This window comes from Talpa occidentalis, unplaced genomic scaffold (assembly GCF_014898055.3).
Source record: "Talpa occidentalis isolate TD23 unplaced genomic scaffold, MPIMG_talOcc4v2.1 talOcc4.3, whole genome shotgun sequence".
NCBI classification, from domain to species: domain Eukaryota; kingdom Metazoa; phylum Chordata; class Mammalia; order Eulipotyphla; family Talpidae; genus Talpa; species Talpa occidentalis.
Window position 1 is genome coordinate 42,129,243 of NW_023603184.1, and position 24,517 is coordinate 42,153,759.

Here is a 24,517-nt window from a genome sequence, read left to right on the forward strand (position 1 = left end):
CCCTGGGGCTTCCCCGGTGGCGCAGCGGTTGAGCGCTGGGTTGTGAAGCTGCCAGCGGCCTCTGCGGCGCCAGTTCGATCCCCGGCTGCTCCCCGGCCACCGGAGGAGGGTCCCACATGGCGCGCAGACCTCTCCTGCCGCCCGCTGCTCCCCTCAGCAGTGTACTTCGGTCCTTCTGCCTGCTCTGCTCCCCGCTCTGGCTCTGGTGAGTTCTCTCACCCTCCCGCGCTTCTGACTGTACCCAGTGCTTGTCTAAACAAACAAACAAAATAAATAAACATGCCTCTATTAAAAAAAAAAATTATAAACCTCCTCACTTTAAAAAAAATAAAAAAATAAAAAAAAAAATAGGAAACCCTGGACTCAGAGTTGATAGACTTAATTCTAGAGCGGCCAGTACTTAGTTAATAGCATCACGATCATCCCATCTGTGTGTCAAAGCATTGTTTATGCACTGTGAGTCAACATAGTCAGCATCAAGAGGAAATCACTTGTTTTCTCATCTGCTATGCCTCTATCCTCTGATCCCCATTTGTTTTCATCCCAGTTAATTCTCTAATGCTTATGAACAGGAAACTTACTGCCATATGAAGTATAGTCTAAAAAATTGTTTAATAAATGAATGGAATACCTGTTCCTAAATTAGGTAGTCATTTGCCCCTGGACAAATCATGATCTTCACTAGGCCTCAGATTCCTTACATATAAGACTAGATTCTCAGGTATTATACATTGGCCTCCTAAGGAAAGTAATAAAATTGCATTGATCTTCCAGAATTTAAAATGGCAACCATTTATTGTGCATGTCAATGAACACGTTATAGATAACATAAGAGCACACATAATCAAATAAACAGGATAGAATTATTTAATATTTAATAATTTAACAGTAGAAGCTCATGACAGATGTTCTTTCAAGGTCCTCTGTGGCACTGGTACTTTATAAAAAAGAAAATGAAAACCTAGAAATGTTAAACACATTTATTTTTGGCAACTTCCTGTCTCATACCTTCATTACCCCAAACTTCTTCTAATCTAAGGTTCTAGACACTTTTACTTCTCATATTGAATCGAGAATTCCATACATAATTAGTGCCTCAATCTATTTGTTATTTTTGAAATAATGCTGGGAACAGAAGAATATATTGAACCTTTTTACAATATCCATTTTTAAAATCTTCCAGAGATTCAATATTGCTAGAAAAAGTCCATGCCAATTGTTTCCACTACTCTAAGCAATAAAGGGATTTAGTAGAAACATTTATTAAAATATCTCGCTAAAAGGCTTTTAACCTGATTACTGTGTTACAATACAAACATAACGTCATTATTATACAAATATAGAAAATAACTGCTCTTTCGATTTTTCCTACTTTGATTTAGCAGTAACATTTAGTATGATGAGAAAGCTGAAAGGCACATGAGAAAATGTCCATCATATCAAAACCACAAATGATATATAACCTCACACCAGTAAGAATTGCTTAGTAATAATATATATATGAATTATTATGAGTAAAGATGCTATGACCATTCTTCAGCAAGGTTTTTGTAAACAGAGTTTTCATTTCTCTAAGACAAATGTCTAAACTTGAAACTGTTGAGTCATAGGCTAACAGTTTTTATTTAACCCTTTGCACTCCGAACCACTCTGGACATTGGCTACCAGGTACTCGATGCTACTTTGCGGCAGAAACGTGCATTACAGACCCTCGTATTATTTAGTATAATTTTGGAACCAAGTAACGTATTATAATGATATTGGAGTTATATGAATTGGGTGACATCGAGCAATGTATATTTGCAAAAAAACCAGTATTTTATTGTTTATAATTTTGTACAGTATAAGAAGTTTTGTAACACTCCCCAATATGCATTGCAGGCTGATTAGTGCATGTTTGACATGTCTGTATAGAGGTCTATCTGGAGCTCATCTTCACTACTACTTGTGTCATGAGACTCATTCGTGGTTGGATGCTTTGCCATTGTTCTAATAAAAAATATGAATAAATGCATGGGTTAAAAATTTCTAATTGTTATTATTAACTGACAAGATGATATTTACCAAAATAGCTTTCACCAAACAATTTATTCACTAAGAGAAGAATCACTTTTCCGATTTTCTCCTCGTTAGATCTATGTGCACTGCTCGAAGCTTCAAACCAAAATGAGCTCAGCTTTGAAAATCTTTTCCTCCAGATGTAGACTTGTTTATTTGTAATTATATATCTCACTATACAGTGCGCGCTATGTTCGAAAACCGACCTTTCTTCTACAAACTCCCCTTATCGCTCTTTTCAAGTGGCGTCGCGAAGTGCTCGGACCGTCGTGAGCACGCATCTCACGTTCTCGTCCGACACAAAACCCGCTGACATTTCTTGTATATATCTTAGTAATTTTACGATATTTTGATTTAATTTCTTGTGCCATTTCAAGATAAAACTTCAGGGAAACATGCATGTCTCAAAAAGTTGCGTTGAAATAACTCAATTCCCCGTAATCACTAATAAATTGCAATGTCCCCTGAGAGGGGACATCCGAGTGATATGCTAGAATTCCGATGTCCCCTGAGAGGGGACAGCGGAGTGCAAAGGGTTAACATTTGGAGAAACTATCAACCTGTTTTCCAAAATGGTTGTACCATTTTACATTTCCATGAACAAAGTGTAAGAGTTGCAGTTGGTTCATCATTCTTGCTAACATTTGTACTGTCACTTCCATTTTAGTCATTCCAGTGGAGGTAAATTGGAACATCACTATTAATTTCAACTGGACTTTCTCCCCTCCCCTGTGTCAGATAAATAGTGTAAGCCCCAACATAAAAATAACACCAACATGATTTCATGCATTTAGAGGGGAAGTACTTCTTGGTTAAGTGCAAAATTATGAGGACTGCATTTGGAAGACCTTCATTTTAAGCAGCTTTCTAGTGAAATAATGCATTTAGAAGTCTGGACCTTCTTTCTTCAGTTTGCTGTCAAATACATTTACTGAGTAGAACATTGAGATCAAATTTGTTCCAGGATTCTGGGTTCTTCTTTGTCACAAATGACATGTGGACTGAACCAAGCCAGGCCCATGACATATAGCAATGTTCCAATACCTCTGGCTCTAATAAATACAAAGAGAGGGATCAAGCTAGGATGCTTCTTGGCCTAACTGAAGATCTGGAGGAGCATAGCTGTAGGAGAGGAGAGGCTAAAGGAGAAGAAAACAAATCTGCAAGACCCAGGACTAAGTTGTCTCTGCATCAAGGCTGTGCAGACATCTCTAACTGGGAGTTCTATGATGAATAATGATATTGCACACTGCATCAAAATTTAATCTTCCTTAGCAGACCTGATATAAAAGCATTTTCAGAAGACCCTCTCTGAAGTTCTGAAGAATCACCTAAGGGAATCTAATCTAAGATTTGCTAAAATTCTCTCATTCTTAATAACCAAATAATGCCACTTTGTAGTGCTTATTTTTTGCTTATCTTTTTCATTCCTGACAAATACTTTTTTCCCATGGCAATTCTGTTTTGAAAATTAATTGGAACAAGTGAGACATTAAAGAGCTTAAATAGTTTTAGTTTTGAAACCTATTAGAATGGTTAAGCCATACAGGTTAAATGTTCAAGTATTGGCAATTTCATATGGTTTAATAATATTTAACTACTGTTATTCTTTTGTAAGTAATTTGCTAAATAAATCTTGTTTAAACTTAAAAATTCTTTATATAAATACGTTCTATTTTGTCAATCTCACATGCACTTACATTGTTAATTTTACAAAAACAGAAATGGAAATTGTTATGTTAACAGAAGCTTTAAGACTGGTGAGATTATGGAAACAATAAAATTATTTAATTTTCATTCTATTATATCATTAACCCACTTTAATAGAGTCAATTATTTTTATTTTTATTTTTTAGATTTATTTATTTATTTATACAAGCACTGGGTACAGTCAGAAGTGCGGGAGGGTGAGAGAATTCACCAGAGCCAGAGTGGGGAGCAGAGCAGGCAGAAGCACCGAAGCACACTGCTGAGGGGAGCAGCGGGCGGCAGGAGAGGTCTGCGCGCCATGTGGGACCTTCGCCTGGTGGCCGGGGATCGAACCGGCGCTGCGGAGGCTGCGGGCAGCTTCACAGCCCAGCGCTCAACCGCTGCACCACCGGGGAGGCCCGAGTCAATTATTTTTAGAGCAGTTTTAGCTTCGCACCAAAATTGAGCGGAAGGTAAACAGATTGCCCATATAATCTCTGCTCTCACACATGTAGTGGTTCCCCCACTATCAACATCTTCAACTACAGGTGAATATTTTTTACAAAGGATGAACCTACCCTGACATATTATTATCACCCAGAGTCCATGGTTTACATTAGGGTTCACTTTTGGTGTTGTAAATTCTATGGGTGATTGTACATTCTGTGGGTGTTGTACATTCTATGGCTGACTGACATGAATGTCACTATAGTATCACACAGAGTAGTTTTACTGCCCTAAAAATCCTCTCTGCTTCATTGATTCATCCTTCCCCGCTAACCCAAACAACCACTGACCTTTTTACTGTCTCCATAGTTTACTGTTCTCCAGAAATGTCATACAGTTTAAACCATATAGCTCATTTCATATTGGCTTCTTTCACTTGTTAAGTCTCCTCCATTTATTCTGATGACTTGGTAGCTCATTTCTTTCAGCACTGAATAATATTCCATTGTCTGGATGAACCACAGGTTATTCCTACTGAAGACCATCTCAGATGCTTCTAAGTTGTGGAAAGTATGAATAAAACTGTTGTAAATATTCATATGCAGTTTTATGTGCGGACCTAAGTTTTCAACTCCTTTGGTAAATACAAAAAAACACAACTGCTGGAGCTTATGCTTAATTTCATTAGAAACCACTAAAATATCTTCCAGGGCCTCCCTGGTGGTGCAAGGGATTAATACGCATGAGTTCGATCCCCAGCCAGCCAGGAAGCAACCCACATGGCGCAGCAGAACTCTTCCTGACTTGCCTGCTGCTCTCCTCAGCAGTGTATAGCAGTCAATCTGCCTGTTCTGCTGCCCACTCAGTCTCTGGTGAATCCTCTCACCCCCCACACCTCTGGCCTGTACCCCAGTTCTTACATGCATAAATAAATCTTAAAAAACAAAATAAAGTATCTTCCAAATTGGCTGTACCATTTTGCATTCCCACCCGCAATGAATTTGTTGCTCCACATACACGAGAGCATTTCATATTATCAGTGTTCTGGGTTTTGGTCATTCTTCTTTTTTTTTTTTTTAAAGATTTGTTTATTTATGCATACGAGAACTGGGGTACAGGCCAGAGGTGTGGGGAGTGAGAAGATTCACCAGAGACAGAGTGGGGAGCAGAACAGGCAGATTGTGAAATACACTGATGAGGGGAACAGTGGGTGAGACAGGAGAGGTCTGCTGCGCCATGTGGGTAGCTCCCTGGCCTGGGATTGAAATCTTGCTGCAGTGGCTGTGGACAGCTTCATAGGTTGCGTCTTAACCCCTTGAGCCACCAGGGAGGCCTGTTTTGGTCATTCTTACATGTGTGTAGTGGTATTTGTTTTTAATTTTACATTTCCTTGATGGCTTGATATGGGACATCGTTTCATGTGCTTATCTGCCATCTGTACAACTTTTTTTGGTGAGATGTCTGTTATGGCTTTGGCCCAATTTTTCATCAGGTGTTTTCTTATTGTTGAGTTGTTAAGAGTTCTCTATTTTGGGTAACAGTCCTTTATCAGCTATGTCTTTTATAAATATTTTCTAATAGACTGATATGTCTTTTCATTATATTGCTAATGTGATTCACAGAGCAGAATTTTTAATTTTAATGAAGTTCAGTTGATCATTCTTTATTTCAAGCCTATAGTGCTGTATTTAAAAAGTTATCACCAAACCTGAGGTCACCCAGATTTTTTTCTGTTATCGTCCTAGAGTTTTATAGTTTTCCATTTTACGTGTAGGTTTGTGAGCCATTTTAAGTTAATTTCCTGGAGATTCTAAACTGTGTCTAGTTAGTACAGCAATAGACTCGTGTAGACTTTTTTCTTCAATGTACTGCCTTTATACCTTTTTCAAAGATCAGCTGATTATATTTATGAGGGTCTACTTCTGGACTCCCAACTCTGTTCTACTGATTCATTTGTCTATTCACTAATTGTCCTTGACACACTGTCTAAATTATTGTACCTTTATACTAAGTCTTAAAGTCAGTCTTTCTTCTTCAATACTGTGCTGGCTTTTTTTTTTTTTTTTTTGCCACTACACATAAATTTTAAAACCAGTTAGTATCAACAAAATAAGTAGCTGAGATTTTTTTCATCTCCAGATCTCTCCCGTTATTATCATAATTAACCTTTACTTGGAAAACAAGCAGCAAAAAGTGGTTCAGACAGCATCATTACATTATTACCGAAAGGTGGGGGGACCTTTACACTTTCAGGTTAAACCAGGCACTGAAAGAGACAAACTCGAGTTTCCAGGAAGGCTGACTGTCAACAAGAAGCGCTAAAAGCAGGAAGAATGTGTAAACACAGTGGCTTTGTTCTTGCTACTTAAAAGTGGTATGATGATGTGAATCTTCTCAGTTAAGTCATTTACACCTACAGTGACCTGGATAAATTTCTATACAGAGGTCCACAGAGATGGTCTCAGTAGACTGTGATGCCTCTAGGGCATACTCCAATGCTTGATAGTTGCTTGATAGTTGCTTCCAACACCAAGTGATGTGACTTTTCTCTGATCATCCCCTATGTCCGAGCACAAGTGCAGCTCTCACTTCCTTCTGTGATGATGGACATGGGCTGCCCCTCCTTCCTCTGGAACGGATGAGTAATATTTCTCACATTGACTTGAAGTCTAGCCACTGTTCTGAAAGAAGTACTGAGGGCTGGGTGTCTTTCTTTACCCTCTCCTGAGAAAAGGCAGCAGGGACCAGTTATGTGTTATCTTTCTTCACAGGGTCTCCCCTAGGTAAGGGTCCTCACACTGCCTTTGGGAAGCTCCAGCAAATTCAAGTCCAGGGAGCTCCTCTTGCCCTGCTTCAGTACTTCGTGACCCAGCCTACCTGAGCACTGCAGGGAACATCAGCCCAGCTCAGCACCTCTGCTGCCAAACAGTTCTCCATCTCTCTCAGGCAGCTTCTGAAGGCATATGCCCTAGTTGGGACTTTTTTTGTAACTGCATTGAATATATAGATTATCTTGGGAAGACCTGATATGTTGACAATATTGTGTTCCGACTGTGTTTTTAAATCAGATTCCACATGTTCATTGATGGTATTAATTCATTTTTTTTTTAATCAATCTTGTATCCTATAAACCAGCATGCTATAATCACATATTGTTTCCAGGAATTTTAGGGTTGATTCTTTTAGATTTTCTATATATGTGTCATATCATTTGCAAACAAAGAGTTTTATTTCTTCCTTTCCATTTTGTATATATTTTATTTCCTTTCCTTGTCTTAATGCATTAACTAGAAACTTCTACAATGAGGATGAAAAGAAATGATAAGAGGAGACATCCTTGTCTTGTTCCTGATCTTAGTGGAAAATCTTTATTTCTCCCCCATTAAGTAAACTTTTTTTTAAAGATTTTATCCATTTATGCACGCAAGAGCTGGGGTGTAAGCTAGAGATGCAGGAGGTGCGGGGGAGAGGATTCACCAGAGACCGAAGGGAGCAGAACAGTCAGACTGAGTGAAATACACTGCTGAGGGGAGTAGGGGATGAGACAGGAGAGATCTGCTGAGCCATGTGGGTCAGCTCCCTGGCCAGGGATTAAATTCATGCTGCAGGGGCTGCAGATAGCTTCATAGTATTGAGACTTATCCCTTTGTGCCACCAGGGAGGCCCAGTAAACTTTGTTTTGTTATACTTATTCATTCTCAAGTTGAGGATATTGTTCTCTATTCCCAGTTTATTGGTTTTTTTAAAATCATGTGTGGGTGCTTGTATTTTTGTCAACTGGTTTTCCTATATTTACTCCCATGAATTTTGATTTTTCCCTATAGTCAGCTGATGTGACAAATTAGACGAATTTAAATACTGAAGAGCCTTGCATACCTATAATAAATTCCACATGGTAGTAGCGTATTATGCTTTTTATATGTTGTTGGGTTTCATTTGCTAATATTTAAGGATTTTTACATTTCAAGTCATGAGAAATACTAGCCTATAGTTTTCTTTCTTGCAATGTCTTTATCTTGTTTTGGTGTTAATGCTGTCCTCAGAGAATGAATTAGGAAGTATTCCCTTTCCTCTGATCTTCTGAAAGAGATCAAAGGGAAATGGTATTGGGCCTCCCTGGTGGTGCAAGGGGTTAAGACTCAACCTATGGGGGGCCTCCCCGGTGGCGAAGCGGTTGAGCGCTGGGTTGCAAAGCTGCCCACGGCCTCTGCGGCGCCGGTTTGATCCCCGGCTGCTCCCCGGCCACCGGAGAAGGGTCCCACATGGTGCGCAGACCTCTCCTGCCGCCCGCTGCTCCCCTCAGCAGTGTACTTTGGTCCTTCTGCCTGCTCTGCTCCCCACTCTGGCTCTGGTGAATTCTCTCACCCTCCCGCGCTTCTGACTGTACCCAGTGCATGTATAAACAAACAAACAAAACAAAATAAATAAATAAATAAAAACATGCCTCTATAAAAAAAAAAAAAAAAAAAAGACTCAACCTATGAAGCTATCTGCAGCCACTGCAGCAAGAGTTCGATCGCCGGCCAGGGAGCTACCCACATGGCGTAGCAGACCTCTCCTGACTTGCCTGCTGCTCTCCTCAGCAGCGTATTTCAGTCAATCTGTCTGTTATCCTCTCACCCCCTGCACCTCTAGCCTGTACCCCAGTTCTTGTATGCATAAATAAATCTTTTTTTTTTTAAAAAGGAATTATCTCTTCCTTAAATGTTTGATAGAAAGTACTACAGCATATAAAGCCCTGGTGCTGATTTAGCTGGAAATTAATTATTGACCCAATTTATTTAATAGATTGAGGTCTGTTCATATTGTCTATTTTCTCTGGTACGAATTTTGCCAGATTGTGTCTTAAAAAGAACTGGTCCATTTCAGCTAAGTAATCAAATTTATGCAGTTGCTCATAGTTTCTTTCTTTCTTTTTTTAAAGATTTATTTATGTATTTATTTATTTATGCAAGCACTGGGTACAGTCAGAAGCACAGGAGGGCGTGAGAATTCACCAGAGCCAGAGCAGGGAACAGAATAGGCAGACTGAGGAAACACACTGCAGAGGGGAGTAGCGGGCGGCAGGAGAGGTCTGTGCACCATGAGGGACGCTCGCCCAGTGGCCGGGGATCGAACTGGCGCTGCAGAGGCTGCGGGCAGCTTCCCAACCCAGCACTCAACTGCTGCGCCACCGGGGAGGCCCCATAGTTTCTTTTTTTTAAAGATTTATTTATTTACTTACTTATTTATTTCCTTTCTGTATTTTTGAGCATTTGCAGGTGTAACCCTGTACCCTAGCTCTTGCTTATTATTTATTTATTTAATTGCAAGAGCTAGGGTATAGGCCAGAGACGCGGGATGGTGAGAGGATCCACTAGAGACAGAGTGGGGAACAGAACAGGCAGACAGAATGAAATACACTGCTGAGGGGAGCAGCAGGGGAGACAGGAGAGGTCTGCTGCGCCATGTGGGTTTCTCCCTGGCCGGCCAGGAATCCAACCCACACTGCAGAGGCTGCAGACAGCTTCACAGTGCGGTACTCAACCCGCTGCACCAACGGGGAGGCACAACTTTCTTACCCTTTTAATGTCATGGGATTGGGAGTGATAGCCCCTCTTTTTCATTTCTAATATTGGTAATTTGTGTCATTTCTCTTTGGCCTGGTTAGAGACTACATTTTGCTGGTCATTTCAAAGAACTAGCCTATGCTTTCTATGCATTCAATGCTATAAATTTCTCCCTAAACACTCTTTCACTACAAATTTTCAGTGCAAATTTTGATAGATGTATTTTCATGTCCACTTAATTGAAAATATTTTAAAATTTCTTTTTGCACTTTTTTTTTTTTTTTAGAAGTGTACTGTTTAATACCCAAGTACTTGGAGAATTTTCCAGCTATCTCTGTTAATTATTTCTAGTTTAGTTCTATTATAGTCTAAAAGCAGGTTTTATATGATTTCTAGGCATTAAATTTTCAGAAGATCAAATTCATAAAGTGATCTTTTGGTGAGTTCCTGATTTTTAAAAAACTATTCCATTTGATTTTAAATTGCAAAGTTAAATTATATTTCCAAATTTATCAATTATTAAGACGGCTGGCAGCCTTAAAAACAATTCTATAAACTAGATAATTTTTGTTATGTAACCTTAAGGATTAGGCAGAAGCATGTTTCAAACACCAGTTGATCTCCAACAAAACAAGAGTTACTTTAAAGAAATCTTTTTAAATTAGAGAGGTTGGCTTTTCATTTTACCAGCAAAAAATAATACTCACTAGTGAAGAAAAATATTTAAATACAAGTTTCAAATTAAAAAAGTCAACAATCTATTTGGCTAACTTGCTCTTACCACCTGAGTTTCTAAAGGGATTTTCTAAACCTGTGAGTTTAGAAAATGCTTTTGACAGCCTTAAGACAATCATTTCTCTGCAGCATAGACATACATATATAAATAACATACATATTCTTGCTTCTATAAACTCAAGTTTTATTTCCTCAAAATTTGTATCCAGGGCCTCCCTCATGGCACAGTGGTTAAATACAGCGCTATCAAGCTATCACCAACCACTGCAGCATGAGTTCAATCCCCAGCTGGCCAGGAAGCAACCCATATGGAACAGCAGACCTCCCCTGCCTCACCCGCTGTTCCCCTCTGAAGTGCATTTCAGTAGATCTGCCTGTTCTGCTCCCCACTCTCTCTGGTCAATCCTCTCATCCCCACACCTCTGGCTTATACATACCCAGTTCTTGTATACATAAATAAACAAATTAAAAAAAAATTATATCCACTGATCCTGGCTCAGCTCTTAAGAGAATATCTCCTACGCATGCTTTAACTGTGTAAAGACAGTTATAGCTCCCTAAATTTCCTCTAGACTGGACATTTTAATTCTTTCAGTCATCTTCATGGTTCTTCCAAAAAAAGTACTTACTCTACTACATCAATATTTTTAGAGTCTTGCATCAAAGTTTAATAAATACTATACTCTAGGACTTACATTATACACTATGGTCAAGTGGGATGATGCCCCACATCCCACTCACTATACATTATTAAATAAGATCTCATTTTTTGAGAGAGTCAAGACTAAAAATGTTTTCCACATAGTTTCACAAAAATGCAATACCTGTATGGACAAGACAGCTCACTAAATTTGTCAAGGGCCTCCCTGGTGGCCTAGGGGTTAAGTCTCAGCACCATTATCGCACTGGCCTAGGTGTCGCAGACCTTTCCTGTCTCACCTGCCGTTGCCCTTAGCAGTATATTTCAGCAAATCTGCCTGTTCTGCTCCCCACTGTCTCTGGTGAATCCTCTTACCCCTTCCCCCACATCTCTGGCCTACACCCTTGCTCTTCTACACAAAAATAAACAAAATTAAAAAAAAACTTAAAAAAAAAAAAAAGAGTAGTGTCACTGTGTCAATGAATTAAAGCTAACTGAAATATTATATCTTAAGACTTCTCATTTATAAGAATCATAAAGAGAGGGGCCTCACTGGTGGCACAAGGCGTTAAGCACCGCACTATGAAGCAATCCGCAGCCTCTGCAGCACGAGTTCAATTCCCAGCCAGCCAGGGAGCTACCCACATGGCGCAGCAGACGTCTCCTGTCTCGCCTGCTGCTCCCCTCAGCAGTGTATTTCAGTCAGTCTGCCTGCTTTGTTCCCCAGTCCATCTCTGGTGAATCCTCTCACCCCCCCTCCGCATCTCTGGCCTGTACCCCAGCTCTTGTATGCATAAATAAATAAATCTTTAAAAAAAAAATCACGAAGAGAATAATTGAGACTCTGAGGAAAACTATGGTACTTCCGAGAAAGCACACACATTCAATACAAGAGCTACTACTGACTATATAAGGGATTTTACACTTGATCTTAGCCAAAAGGCCGAGAAGCGATATAAGGGATTTTAATAGAAGCTTGAAGCTCATTTAGAGATCCGAGTTGTACTATTCCCTACCATATCCCCAATTATTCAGCAGTATCCATTACACAAAAGGTACATAATATAAATTTATTAATTTGATAAACAAAGTGTGATAATCAGATTTTCAAAATTTGGCTTTAATCCCTGAAATTAAGAGTCAATATAACCAAGAGTTTCAGAATATCTCAAATATTACCGCATATTTAGGAATAGTTGCCTGGCATATTTGCAGATAGTAATACACACACTCATGGATGGTGTTCACAAAGCCTAAAAATAGGGCCTCCCCGGTGGTGCAGCGGTTGAGCGCTGGGTTGCGAAGCTGCAGCCTCTGCAGCGCCAGTTCGATCCCCGGCTGCTCCCCGGCCACTGGAGGAGGGTCCCACACGGCGCGCAGACCTCTCCTGCCGCCCGCTGCTCCCCTCAGCAGTGTACTTCGGTCCTTCTGCCTGCTCTGCTCTCCGCTCTGGCTCTGGTGAATTCTCTCACCCTCCCGCACTTCTGACTGTACCCAGTGCTTGTATAAATATAAATAAATAAACAAATAAATAAAAAATATTAAAAACAAAAAGCCTAAAAATAATCTGGCACTAGTTCTCCAAAGAAATTTGTAGTTAACGTGAGAAAACTGTTCACATATTCTATATAAACATTTGTTTCTGAACAACTGCTACTTTTATGTTGATCCTAAACACCAACTTTATACTGGAAAGGTTTTGTTTTTAAGGCAGTAGTACAGGAAAAAAACCTTTAAGAATGGTCAAGCATGAGAAGAGGTAAAAGCATTACCAATTGAAAGTTTACCTTTCTTCTTTCTGCTGATAAATACTTCCTTAAGAAACTAAATTTCAACCTTTGTGTTCAAAATTGTTACCGAAGTCAGAAGTGAAAAAAAAAGGGGCTAGAGGTTGGATGATGGGGGTTGCATGCTCTCATGAGAGGCAGGAAAGGACACGGGGTTTGAAACATGGCAGATGACGTGGCCCAGCAACAAATTACCAGCACTGTAGAAGAACCCCTGATCTCATTAGCCACAGCTTAGATGAGCGAATTAGACAGAGAGCTTTCAGGCAGATAACATGCTTATAGCAACATTAAATTTGATCTTGGGAGACATGGAAAAAACTGTGCCTACTATAGAAATTGATTAGAAAATGTATGAAGAACTCTGTAAGACAACAAAACCGAATATTCCAATGTTCTTTGTCTGGGAAGGTGGCATTATACTACTTCCCCCTGAGAGTTGGTTGAAAAAAGTTATTTATCCTGTGTGGAAAAATAGGAGGCTTTGTACAATCACCTCTTTAAATGTTTCTCTTCAAAAGAGAAACCAGTGTATAGTTTGATATTAAGAAATGACAATGGCTTTTCTCACTCCTGAAAATAGTTGATTTGCAGATAACTCACAAATTCTTAAGCTAAATGGCATTTTTATTTTTCTCCAACCCTTCCAATAAATTTGGGCCCCAAGAGACATAGAACTCTTCTTGAGGAGCAAATTTGGTCCAATTGTTTCTTTCAAACATTTAAATTTGTTTTCCTATTTAAAAAAAAAAAATCGGGAGAAAGGAATGAATTTTTTTTTTTGAACATTTATTTATTTATACAAGAAACAGGGTACAGGCCAGATGTCCGGGAGGGTGAGAGGATTCACCAGAGACAGAGCGGGGAGCAGAACAGGAAGAGTGACAAAATACACTGCGGAGGGGAGCAGTGGCTGAGACAGGAGAGGTGTGCTCACCATGTGGGTATCTCCACGGCTGGCGGGGATCAAACTGGCACAGCAGAGGCTGCGGACAGCTTCACAGCATTGCGTTCAACTGCCTGTGCCACCAGGGAGGCCCAGGAGTGAACTTTCAACAGAGCATGTACTATGATCCTAGTGTCATTTCTCTTCTATTCCTCACAACTTCACTGGGGAAGTTTTATTATCCTTTAATTTTAAAGTGCAGGAAAGAGAGAAAGCAAGTTAATCTGCCTAAAAATACTAAGCAGATGAATTGATTCAAAAGCATTAACTCTAATATCTATGTTTTTTCTCTCTCCTAATATATCATGGATAAGTACAATCTACTTAAAACAGAGTACAATAGTTCTATGCCTATATGACTTATCAATAAATCATAATTACTTTATCATACTTTCTTCATCTACAAGATAGTAGAGTATATTAAGCAACTATGAAAGGTTGATATAGGAAATAGAAATGGTGGTAAAATATGAACAGAATTTCATTTGGTGTAAGTATTTATAGGGTGAAATGGTGAGACATTTTTACCTCAGGACTACTTTGTTTATTTCCATTTAGTACATTAACTATGAGAAAGAGGTAGTTATAAAACAATTTCCCTTGAATTCATTCATGTTTATTCTTAGGAAACAAAAGTTGAGCATCCCTAACCCGAACAAGAATTCTAAATTTCTATTATTTCTTCAAAATATTAGTATATAATCACTAGCAAAAATCTGTTGAAATTCAAAATGAGCAAAAACAGATAAGCATAATGCTAAAGGAGTTTTTCATAAGTCAGAGGTCATATAACCAGTAGCACTCTATTATAAATATATGAGTTGCTGATTCCTTGATATTTTCAAAATTAATTTATGCTATAAGTACTAATGGGATACATTCTAAATAGAAAATCAAAGCAAAAACAGAAACTTAAAAGATAGAATCTGAACAAAGGTCTCTGCATCACTCAGATTTTTAAAAACTGTATTTCAAGATTTTACATTAGTTTCTGTTCAAATACATTTGCTGACAAAAATGAGAAATCAAGATTTTTTTAAATCTTAAAAAAAAAGGACTGGCAAAACAAAACACATGTTCCTCTGATTTCTTTAGTACTCCAATAGATGCATGCACAGCAAAGACTATGAACCAAACAGTGCTTTTGTTAAATTTTTATCTAAATATGTGTTTTTGTATGCATTATTTATCATACACAGGTTTCCTGGATATATGTGACAATGATAAATATATTTACTTAACAATTAATTGAGCACCTACTATTAGTAATGTGCTAGTACTGCTCTAGGTCCTGGAAACTCCCTGGCTCCATGAAAAAAATGCTACTCCAGCCTCAGAGATTATATTCTGTTAGAGAAGAGATCAAAGTGAGAAACACATGAATAAATGTAAATGAGATTTCAATAACAGATACCTGACAATGCATTTCCATGAAGAGCCATCTTGATCATCTTGTTCTTCTATGTACATTCTAACATTGTGATCTTGATCCAACTGGTACCAGTACATGAGGCCATCTTTGTCTCGGCCAATTGGCTGGAGACGCATGGTATCAGCATCCTCTTCATTGATAATATTCTTGAACTTGAGATTGTCATCAAACTGACACTCACAGAGGTACTGAAAAATAGTGATAACATGGTTTAAAATTCGCTATGCAGAAATTTTTTACTCTATTACAATAAACATGGTATATTCAATCAGAACTGATTTACAAATAGGAGCAAACAGAACACATGTATTTTATCTACCTTTTGCTATCCTTTCCCTACTTTTTATGAGAGTTTTATTAAGTACATATGGCATACCACTATTCATCTGGGGAACTAGTGATCAGATTACTAATTTAGTAGAAGATTAACCATAGCTTATCGTATTTTTAGCAGTGATTATAAAGGCTAAAAACAATAAGTAAAATTAATTTGGGGGCAACTGCTTCCAATTCTACTGTCCTGACAAGCAGAGATCACTAAACCTAGATAACCTTGTGTGGTAAAAAATAAAAGTTATTTAAAAAGCAGACTTTTTGTCACCAAAAGAGAGTCTATTCTCCTTTTCCACTAAGAATAAAGATGTTCACTTTCCAGATATTTTCCAATTCAACCAAGAGTCAACAGTGAATTTTAAAATTAAAATAATTATTACCTTTAAGAGTGCTAGTTTGCATTCAACGCTCATTTCAAGATAGCCCTTCTTCTCCATCTCCCATGCCCAGGTGCTATTAAACTCTTGGCATATCTGTCAAAAAATGTTAATATTTTAATACATAAGAGCAATTTTTATTTACAATGTGGTCGTTTCATTGTACAATTATGGTAACTCTTCTTGTTAGTATATATTTATAAAGAAATGTATACCAAACCCAATTCAGTACAATTCCACCTTAAAAGGCAAACTATTTATACACACCAGAAATGTTTACTATTGCCTGATGGCTGGATTTAAAGTAAGAAGTGATCTCTGCAGCTCTCTCCTCATTTCCCTAGAATTTTATGTCAACTTTTGTAGCACATTTACCAAATACAAATAATTATCTGATTCTTCAATCTCTCCAAATACTACGGAGTTCCTCAAGGGCAGGGACAACAGTTTATTCATCTCTACGCCTGGAAGAGAGGGGAGGTTCAAAAACAAACCAAAAAACTCACTCCAAATTGTATGTATTTTAAAATTCATCAACTCAATACTCTTCAATTTGTGGCAAAGACTCCATTGTTGGCATGGGAAACCTTCTAGAATGAAGCACTTAGCTTAAATTTTGACTTTTCTCTTTCCATATAGTCTTTCAGGCAAATCAACGTCACTGTAATAGCCTGAGGAAACAAAGATTTGTATAACAGCTCCACTAAATAATAGAACTAATAAGGAAAAATGCCATGTGCCAGCTACTTTCCCAGCAATAAAAGGGGGAGAGTAGTAACACTGATCTCACAGGTATAAGAGGGTTGAAAAAATTGTAAACTGCCTTGCCCTTCATGTATTTTTGTCCCAATCCAAGGAGCAAAGTGTAGTATCTAACAACCGACTAACAGCTCAGTTAAAAAAAAATTAGAGGGCCTCCCTGGTGGCGCAGGTGGTTGAGCGCAGCGCTGTGAAGCTGTCTGCAGCCTCTGCAGTGTGGGTTTGATCCCCACTGGCCATGGAGATACCCACAAGGCGCAGCAGACCTCTCCTGTCTCACCAGCTGCGCCCCTCAGCAATGTATTTTATTCAGTCTGCCTGTTCCCTGCTCTGTCTCTGGTGAATCCTCTCACCCTCCCACACATCTGGCCTGTACCCCAGTTCTTGTGTGTATAAAACAATGAATCTTAAAAAAAAAATTAGAGGGGCAGCCAAAGGGTAAGAAATAACACAAAGCACAAGATTATTCAGGGGCTTGGGCAGTTAACTAGATAGGCAGAGAAGAAAAACACAAGCAGGCAAGTAGGACTGCTTATATAATCACCTTAACCAAGGAATAAGACCATGCTCATCCTCCTAGGAGAGAGGGCTACCATTTCTCTAGCCTACATCCATGTCATCTTTTAAAAAAAAAAAAAGAAAAGAAAAAAATTTTGTTTAACAAATTCATAGGAGAACACACAGTCAGGATGAAAAAAGAATAAGGCAAGGAATATAGACAGAACTTTAAAATGTGAGATCTTCAAAGGTACAAAGGAAGAATGAGCTCTCCATTCTCTATCACACTTCCTCAGAATCTGTCTACAACAGTTGAAGTAAGGGATCCCGATTGGTTTAGTAATTTATGTTAACTCCCATGCTCCAATTTGATTCTGATCAAGCAGCCTTGAAACTATAGTTTGGTTTACATGCAATTTCTTTTTAGACAATGTTCTAATATCCAAAACATGCACATTTTGATATAACATTTGTATTTATCACAATGCTAATAAATTAGTATTCCGTAATACTAGTTTTATGTTTGAGTCTCTCTAAATCTGGTTAATGAGAGGACATGACCTATTGTGTCCCCCTGCATCACTGTGCCTAAGGAACAGCCCTTCATATACACACAAAAATAGAGCTCTGTGCTCGTAAGGCTGAATGTCACTGAGCCTAGGAAATTCTTGGATACCTGTGTCTTTTCCTCCTAACTGCCACACACAGAAAATTAAGTTGAGTATGGATAATGTTGGGGGAATGGGGAGAGGGAAGAAGACATTTGAAGGGTCACAAGCTTAATTATAGGAAAGGTGGTTTCACCTGCCTACACAGCTAATACATGAAATTTATCTCAATGAGATCTTTGACATATTTATCTTATTCTCATAAACACAATCAAGGTAACAATAATCCTTCTCTTTTTGGCAATTTAGAACATAAGTCTTTAAAAGACGGAATAGAGGTAGTGAGAAAGAAGTATAAAAATTTTCAGCAAGAATGTCCAAACCCCTGCACTGAGAGGTTAGATCAAATTCTAGCATGGCTTATAGCGGCTTAAAGACATGGTACTTAAAAGTTCCTATCTAAGGTAAACCTGCAAATGCCCACAAATAGATGACTAGATCAAGAAAATGTGGCCTATACACACAATGGAATATAATTCAGCAATCAAAAAAGATAAACTCATGCCATTCACAGCAAGTGGATGGAACTGGAAGGAAGTATGCTCAGTGAAATAAGCCAGAAGGAAAAAGAAAAATATCGGATGGTTTCACTTATAGCAGGAATATAGGGGAACCTATATTATAGGAACCTGTAAAAAAAATAACAACAGTACAAAACACAACAAAGCAAAAACAATTATAAATCAGAGACATCCTGCAGGGGAGGAGGAGGGAAAGGGAACAGGGGGAGGGAGGGAGGAGCACAAGGAACTGAGGTGATGGTGCACGGGTGCACTGGTGAAGGAAACTCTATGGGGACTACACCTGAGGGGGTGGGGGGGAAGCAAATATTGTTTAAAAATGAACAGTGATGTGAAAAAAAAATTAATAAAAAAATAATCCCTTAAAAAAAAAAGTTCTATCTAAAAACTCAAGGCTGGCAAAAGAATTTACTGTTTTCCGCCCAATATCTGATGTAGACCCCTGACCTTCCTTTCTGATCTGTTTCAAAAACAAATAAAAACCTGCAATTGTCTTTCTTCTGTCCCTTTGAGACATGTATTTATCTCCTAAAAGATAGGACTGTCTTTCTCAAGGACCTGAAAGCCATTCCTTTGATATGTAATCATCAGGAAGGATAGGGTCTCACACATTCTGGGAAGGGAGAAAGGCTAACTTCCATAATTAGCAGTCATTGATAGCCTAAAATAGTCCCACTCCCATGCCTGCTTTTTGTAATTTTTCATTTCCCTAATTCTGTCTGACCCCCTTTCTTCCCTCCCTCTCCCCACTTCCTCATTCTCCTTCTGAAATACCAGTCACCGCTGGGGAAACTGGAATTGAGATCAGCTTTTTACCCTACCATGAATAGTTAGTTACCATAACACCTATAATTTGTGTCTAGAATGATCTCCAAGAAGGAGTCCTTGAAGATCATACAGATGGAAAACTGAATTATTGTACAGTTGAAAAACAAGAACTATAAAAGAGATTCATTTATTCAGTGACTCCACAAAAATTTACTGGGTGCATACTCTATGGCAAGAAACAGCCAAGGAGTTGGGATTCCATAGTGAGGAAGACAGGCAACCTGCCTTCAGCAGTTTCATTTTAGGAGATGATTTAAAAAAACCCAAAAAAACAGGTGACAATTAGAAAATATCAATTAGAGACAAAGCTCTATTGAAAATAAAAGAGTAATGTGATAAAGTTTGCTTGCTACTCTGGATTGGGTGCTCAGAAAGGCCTCAATTAAAATGTTGACACAGGGTCTCCCCTGGCAGCCCAGGCGGATAAGCACCATGCTGTGATCCCAGCCTGCCGGAGAGAATCCCACATTGTTATAGGACAGGGAGAGGGGCAGCCCAAACCCCGCAAACCTGCCTATTCTAAATGGGTTCTGCCATCCGCCGCATCAACACAAAACATATGACACTTTAATGGGAAGGGACTTTAATAAAAACTAGGAAACAATACAGGTGAGGCAAAGAGTCTAGTTTCTAAATGAAGCACCCAAAGTTACCCATCCCCTCGTGGGTAAAACTCCATCCATATGGGGTCGGCCCAGAGCAAGGCCCCAAAGCCTGCCACAAGTCTAAAGCATCTTCCAGTGGGGACCCACAGCAAAGGGTCACAAACAACCGGACAAGCCCGGAAGGAAAAGAGCAAAATCAACATCCAGATAAAAGCTGCCATTGTCACCTCCCCACGGGTCTCACCCACATCTGTGTCACCCAGTCCACGACCAAAAGACAAGCGCAGTTTCTTCACATGTCTCTAGGCTCCATGCGCCTCCTCCAGGTCTCCTGGCTCCATCTTGCTTCCTTCCTTCCTCAGTCTCTTCTGCAGCTTCTCCTCTTCCTGCTCAGCTCCACCCTCCCTTGGGTGGGGCAGGGAACCTCCCCCTTTCCTGGGGACCACCCTGTTGCAATATGGCACAGCAGACCTCTCCTGTTGCACCTGCTGCTCCCCTCAGCAGTGTATTTCATCAGTCTACCTGTTCTGTCCCCCGCTCTGTCTCTGGTGAATCCTCTCACCCTCCCACACATCTGGCCCATACCCCAGTTCTTGCATAAATAAATAAATCTTTAAAAAAAAGAAATAAGTTTTTTAAAAAATAAATAAAAATTTGACACAAAGGTGAACTGTGGGTCCCAGCAAAGTGCAGGCCTGCCAGCTGGGCTGCTAGAAGCCAGCAACCATGTGATCCCCTTCTGGAATTGAGTAGAAGAGTGGAAGGGCTCTGCCATCAAGGTAAACTGTGGGTCCCAAGAAAGTGCGGGCCTACCAGATGTGCTGTTGGAAGCCAGCAACCCCACAATCCCCTTCTGGAACTGAGTAAAGACTGAGGGAAGGCTCAGCAAACAAAGGTTAAGATGGGCATGTAGGGGAAGAGACCAGCAGCATACAGAGACTGGTGATCTTCAGTGCTCATCAATCCATCCACACCATCACTATCCTTGTGGAATCTGCTGTAACAGTGCCGGACTCAGTCTAGCCACCAGTTTCCAACATCCCAAAAGGAGGACCCCAAAGAAAGGCCCGCCAGTACCAGGGGTACAGTGGCCTAATGCATAGAACAAATTAGAAATCAAACAACAGGGAGGGAGAAGGAAAAACACAAATAATCAAGTAAGCCCTTTGGGGAAGGACATACCACAAAAAGAAAATTAGCCCCCAGAAATCAACAACAATTACATGGAAGAACTTTTCTGCCTGCCAGACAGAGAATTTAGAATCGCCATGATTAAAAAACATAAAGAAGATGAGAAGGAAAAGAGTGATTATGAGAAAAATAATTAATGAACTGAAGAATGAAAATGAGTCTTTAAAGAAGGAAATAAGGAAATGCAAGATATTAAAAGATTAATGGAGGAGCTAAAGAGCTCTGGAAAAAGCAACAAGGGCAGAATTGAAGAAATGGAGGACTGAATCAATACTCTGGAAGATAGCTATAAAAAGAATCAAAAGTGAAAAGAAAGAGAAATACAAAGGAAAAAGAATGAAGAAACACTTCAAGAACTATCTGACACTGTGAGGAAAGGAAATGTGAGACAGAGACAGAGGGACAAAGAGACAGAGAGACAAAATTAGTTAAGGGGGATACAAATTATTCAGTATTATTAGTAAGTGACCAATATACCTATAAACTACTATAAAAATACAGATGGGAGAAATCCAAATTAAGCCAAGAGATGAAAAGAAATCACAGCTTTTATTCAAGGGGTAAGATTTATGCTAGGACCTTAAGGATTAATGTGGTTTTACAAGACTAGGTGGTAAAGAGCATTTCAGGAAGGAAAAAACCAAGCCATGGAGATGTGCATGATGATGATATGTTGTGTTAATGTGGAGGTTAATACAGGAGAGCTCTTTATGCTGAACTGCAGATACTGGAGTGCTTGGAGAAGGGAGTGCACAGATAGAAGGCTGTGAGGGAAGACAATGAACAAGGCTGTGAAGGCAGGTCATGGTTCATAAATACAGGGATGTTCAATAAGCATTTGGTGGGACTGATGACAAATAGCTCTGCTGCACTGTGCAAGACGTACAAGGAGGATAGATTTTGAGATCAAGGAGCAGTTAAAACCTGTTCTGCAATAATTTAAGGGAAAAGTGATTAAAACCTGTGGTATATTGGACAGAGGATACTCAAGGATAGGCAGATTCAAACTGTCAATGAAAATATCTCACAAAAGCAATAATAAGCTTTATGTTCAATATAATTTTACCTTCATATACATTATTCCATTTGAGATGGGTATCTTGTAAAACTATAAGGTTTTTGAAAACAAAATCAGTCTGTTTCATCTTTTTGTTATCGGACACTCAAAAATATCAATGTTCTCTGGTCTGGTATAACTATTAAGACACTTTTATAGTGGGATATTTGGGAACACTGTAAGAAACGTATGAAGAATTATATGGAATTGATGTCTCTTTAATTCCTTAAAAAAATATAGGCAAGAATTATCAAGCAACAGGATTATGAAAGTCAAAAGAAAGCCAAAATCCAACTACTGGCCAGAGTATTAATTTATTATAATTAGTCCATTCTACAAACATTTTATCAGGAGTTTATTGTGTGCCAGACACTGCTTAGTCCTGTGATATACACTACAACTCCTGCCAAAGGATGAGTGGGGTAGGCGACTGAAATCTTAGTTAACCTATGAACTGGGTACATTTCTGTGTGGTAAAAAATTTGAGCAGCCAACCTTGAATGAATGAAGTCTTTGTCAAGGAAAAAGTTCCCTGAAAGCATCTGACATGTCTCACAAGAAAAATACAATCTCTATCATAGCTATATTATAGTCATAGGAAAGATTATACCTAGAATGTAAAAAGTATGATTGAGATGTACTTCTAAGTAATCTGCTTTATATCAGAAAAAGAACTCAAGGTTTTACTATCAAATAGGCTGTGATTCAAATTGTGGCTTTCCCTATCAACAGAAAATCAATTCCTCTATGAATTTCAGGATCATCATCTATAAAATGGAGGTTTTGTTAGTAAAGAAAATGAGACAAGGAAGATGCCTATCAGATACTCATTATGCCATAGTTTCCTTATATAAATGCAAACCTGAAAATGGCTTTAGAATTTGATCACAAGAACCAATCAGAACACAAATAGAAACAGAAGAATTAAAACTGCTATGGCCAGTGTTCTTCAAATTAATGTATATAAATACTGTTTCATGATACCTTTCTTTTAGATATGTAAAATATGTTTAAGATTTAAATGATTGATGACTGACCTGTAATTTTCTAATTTTATTATCTGGGCAGTCACCCTTTATTAGACTGATGTAGCTTTCCTTGCTACTGTATCCAATATGACAGTAAATATTTTGAAGCTAAGATCTGCCAAGTCTAGATAAAATCCCAACTCACATATAGAAAAAATTCATTGTGAGATATGAATTTAAAACATATGTTATCTCCACAATTAAACTTACTATTTATATAACATGAAATTTCCCATGTTAAGCATTATGTACGTAATTCAGTGGCATTAATTACATTTACAATGTTGTGTAGCCTTTACCACTTTTTATTTCAAAAACTTTTTTTCACCCAAACAGAAACATGTTAGCCATTAAACAATAACTTCCCATTCTCTTTCCATCCTGTAGTATCTAGAAAATAAATTAGTAATCTCTAGTTAATTAATCTATCTCTATGAATTTACTGATTCTACATAGTTATGTAAGTGAAATCATTCAATATTTATCCTTTGGTGTCTAGTTTCTTTCACTTACATAACATTTTCAAGGTTCATGCGTGTTATACCAAATTTAAAATTTCACTCCTTTTGAGAGATAATAGTGTTCCACTGTATGAATATACATTTTACTTATCAATTCACCTATTGATGGACACTTACAGTTGCAACCTTTTGGCAATTATGAATTATAGTGTAGTAAAGAGTTAACATATTTCAGTTCATTTGGGTGTATAAAATTAGGATTAGAACTCCTGGGTCATAAGGTAATTCCAAATTTAGTTTACTGAGGAACTGCAACTGTTTTCCCACAGCAGCTGTAACCATTTTGCATTTCTATCAGGAACACAGGTGTAGGAGGGATTCAATATCTACACAACCTCACCAGTACTTACTATTTTCCTTTTTTTAAAAAAATAGCATGCTATTAAGTATAAAATGATATCTCATTGTGGTCTTAATTTGCATTTCCTGAATGACTAATGATGTTGAGAATCTTTTCATGTGCTAGCTTATTAATCTTTTTATATCTCTGGGGAAATGTTTATCCAAATCTGTTCATTTTGAAATAGGTTGTATTTTTGTGTTGTTGATTTTTTTTTTCAAAGATTTATTTATTTATGTATACAAGAACTGGGGTACAAGGCCAGAGGTGTGGGGGTGGTGGTGAAAGGATTCACAGGGACAGAGTGGGGAACAGAACAGGCAGACTGACTGAAATACACTGCCGAGGGGAGCAGCAGGTGAGTGAGGAGAGGTCTGCTGCGCCATGTGGATAGCTCCCTGGTCGGGGATCAAACTCGTGCTGCAGTGGCTGCGGATAGTTTCATAAGTTGCATCTTAACCCCTTGTACCACCAGGGAGGCCCCTTTTTGTTGTTAATTTTTAAGAGT

At 38.6% G+C, this 24,517-nt stretch overlaps 1 protein-coding gene and 1 pseudogene across 6 annotated transcripts in view; one reads left to right on the plus strand and one right to left on the minus strand.

Annotated features, from left to right (window-relative positions):
* The window catches only part of RSF1 (remodeling and spacing factor 1), a 140,689-nt gene that overhangs the window by 63,312 nt on the left and 52,860 nt on the right, over window positions 1-24,517 (minus strand). For all 6 annotated transcript variants that reach the window (XM_037523030.2, XM_054699563.1, XM_054699562.1 and 3 more), the window contains 2 exons: window positions 15,997-16,089; window positions 15,266-15,471 (listed from right to left, as the gene is read on the minus strand). In XM_037523030.2, the coding sequence (XP_037378927.2) occupies window positions 15,266-15,471; window positions 15,997-16,089 (299 nt within the window). The remainder of the gene's footprint in view (window positions 1-15,265; window positions 15,472-15,996; window positions 16,090-24,517) is intronic.
* LOC119254129 (U6 snRNA-associated Sm-like protein LSm3) lies at window positions 13,069-13,447 on the plus strand (annotated as a pseudogene).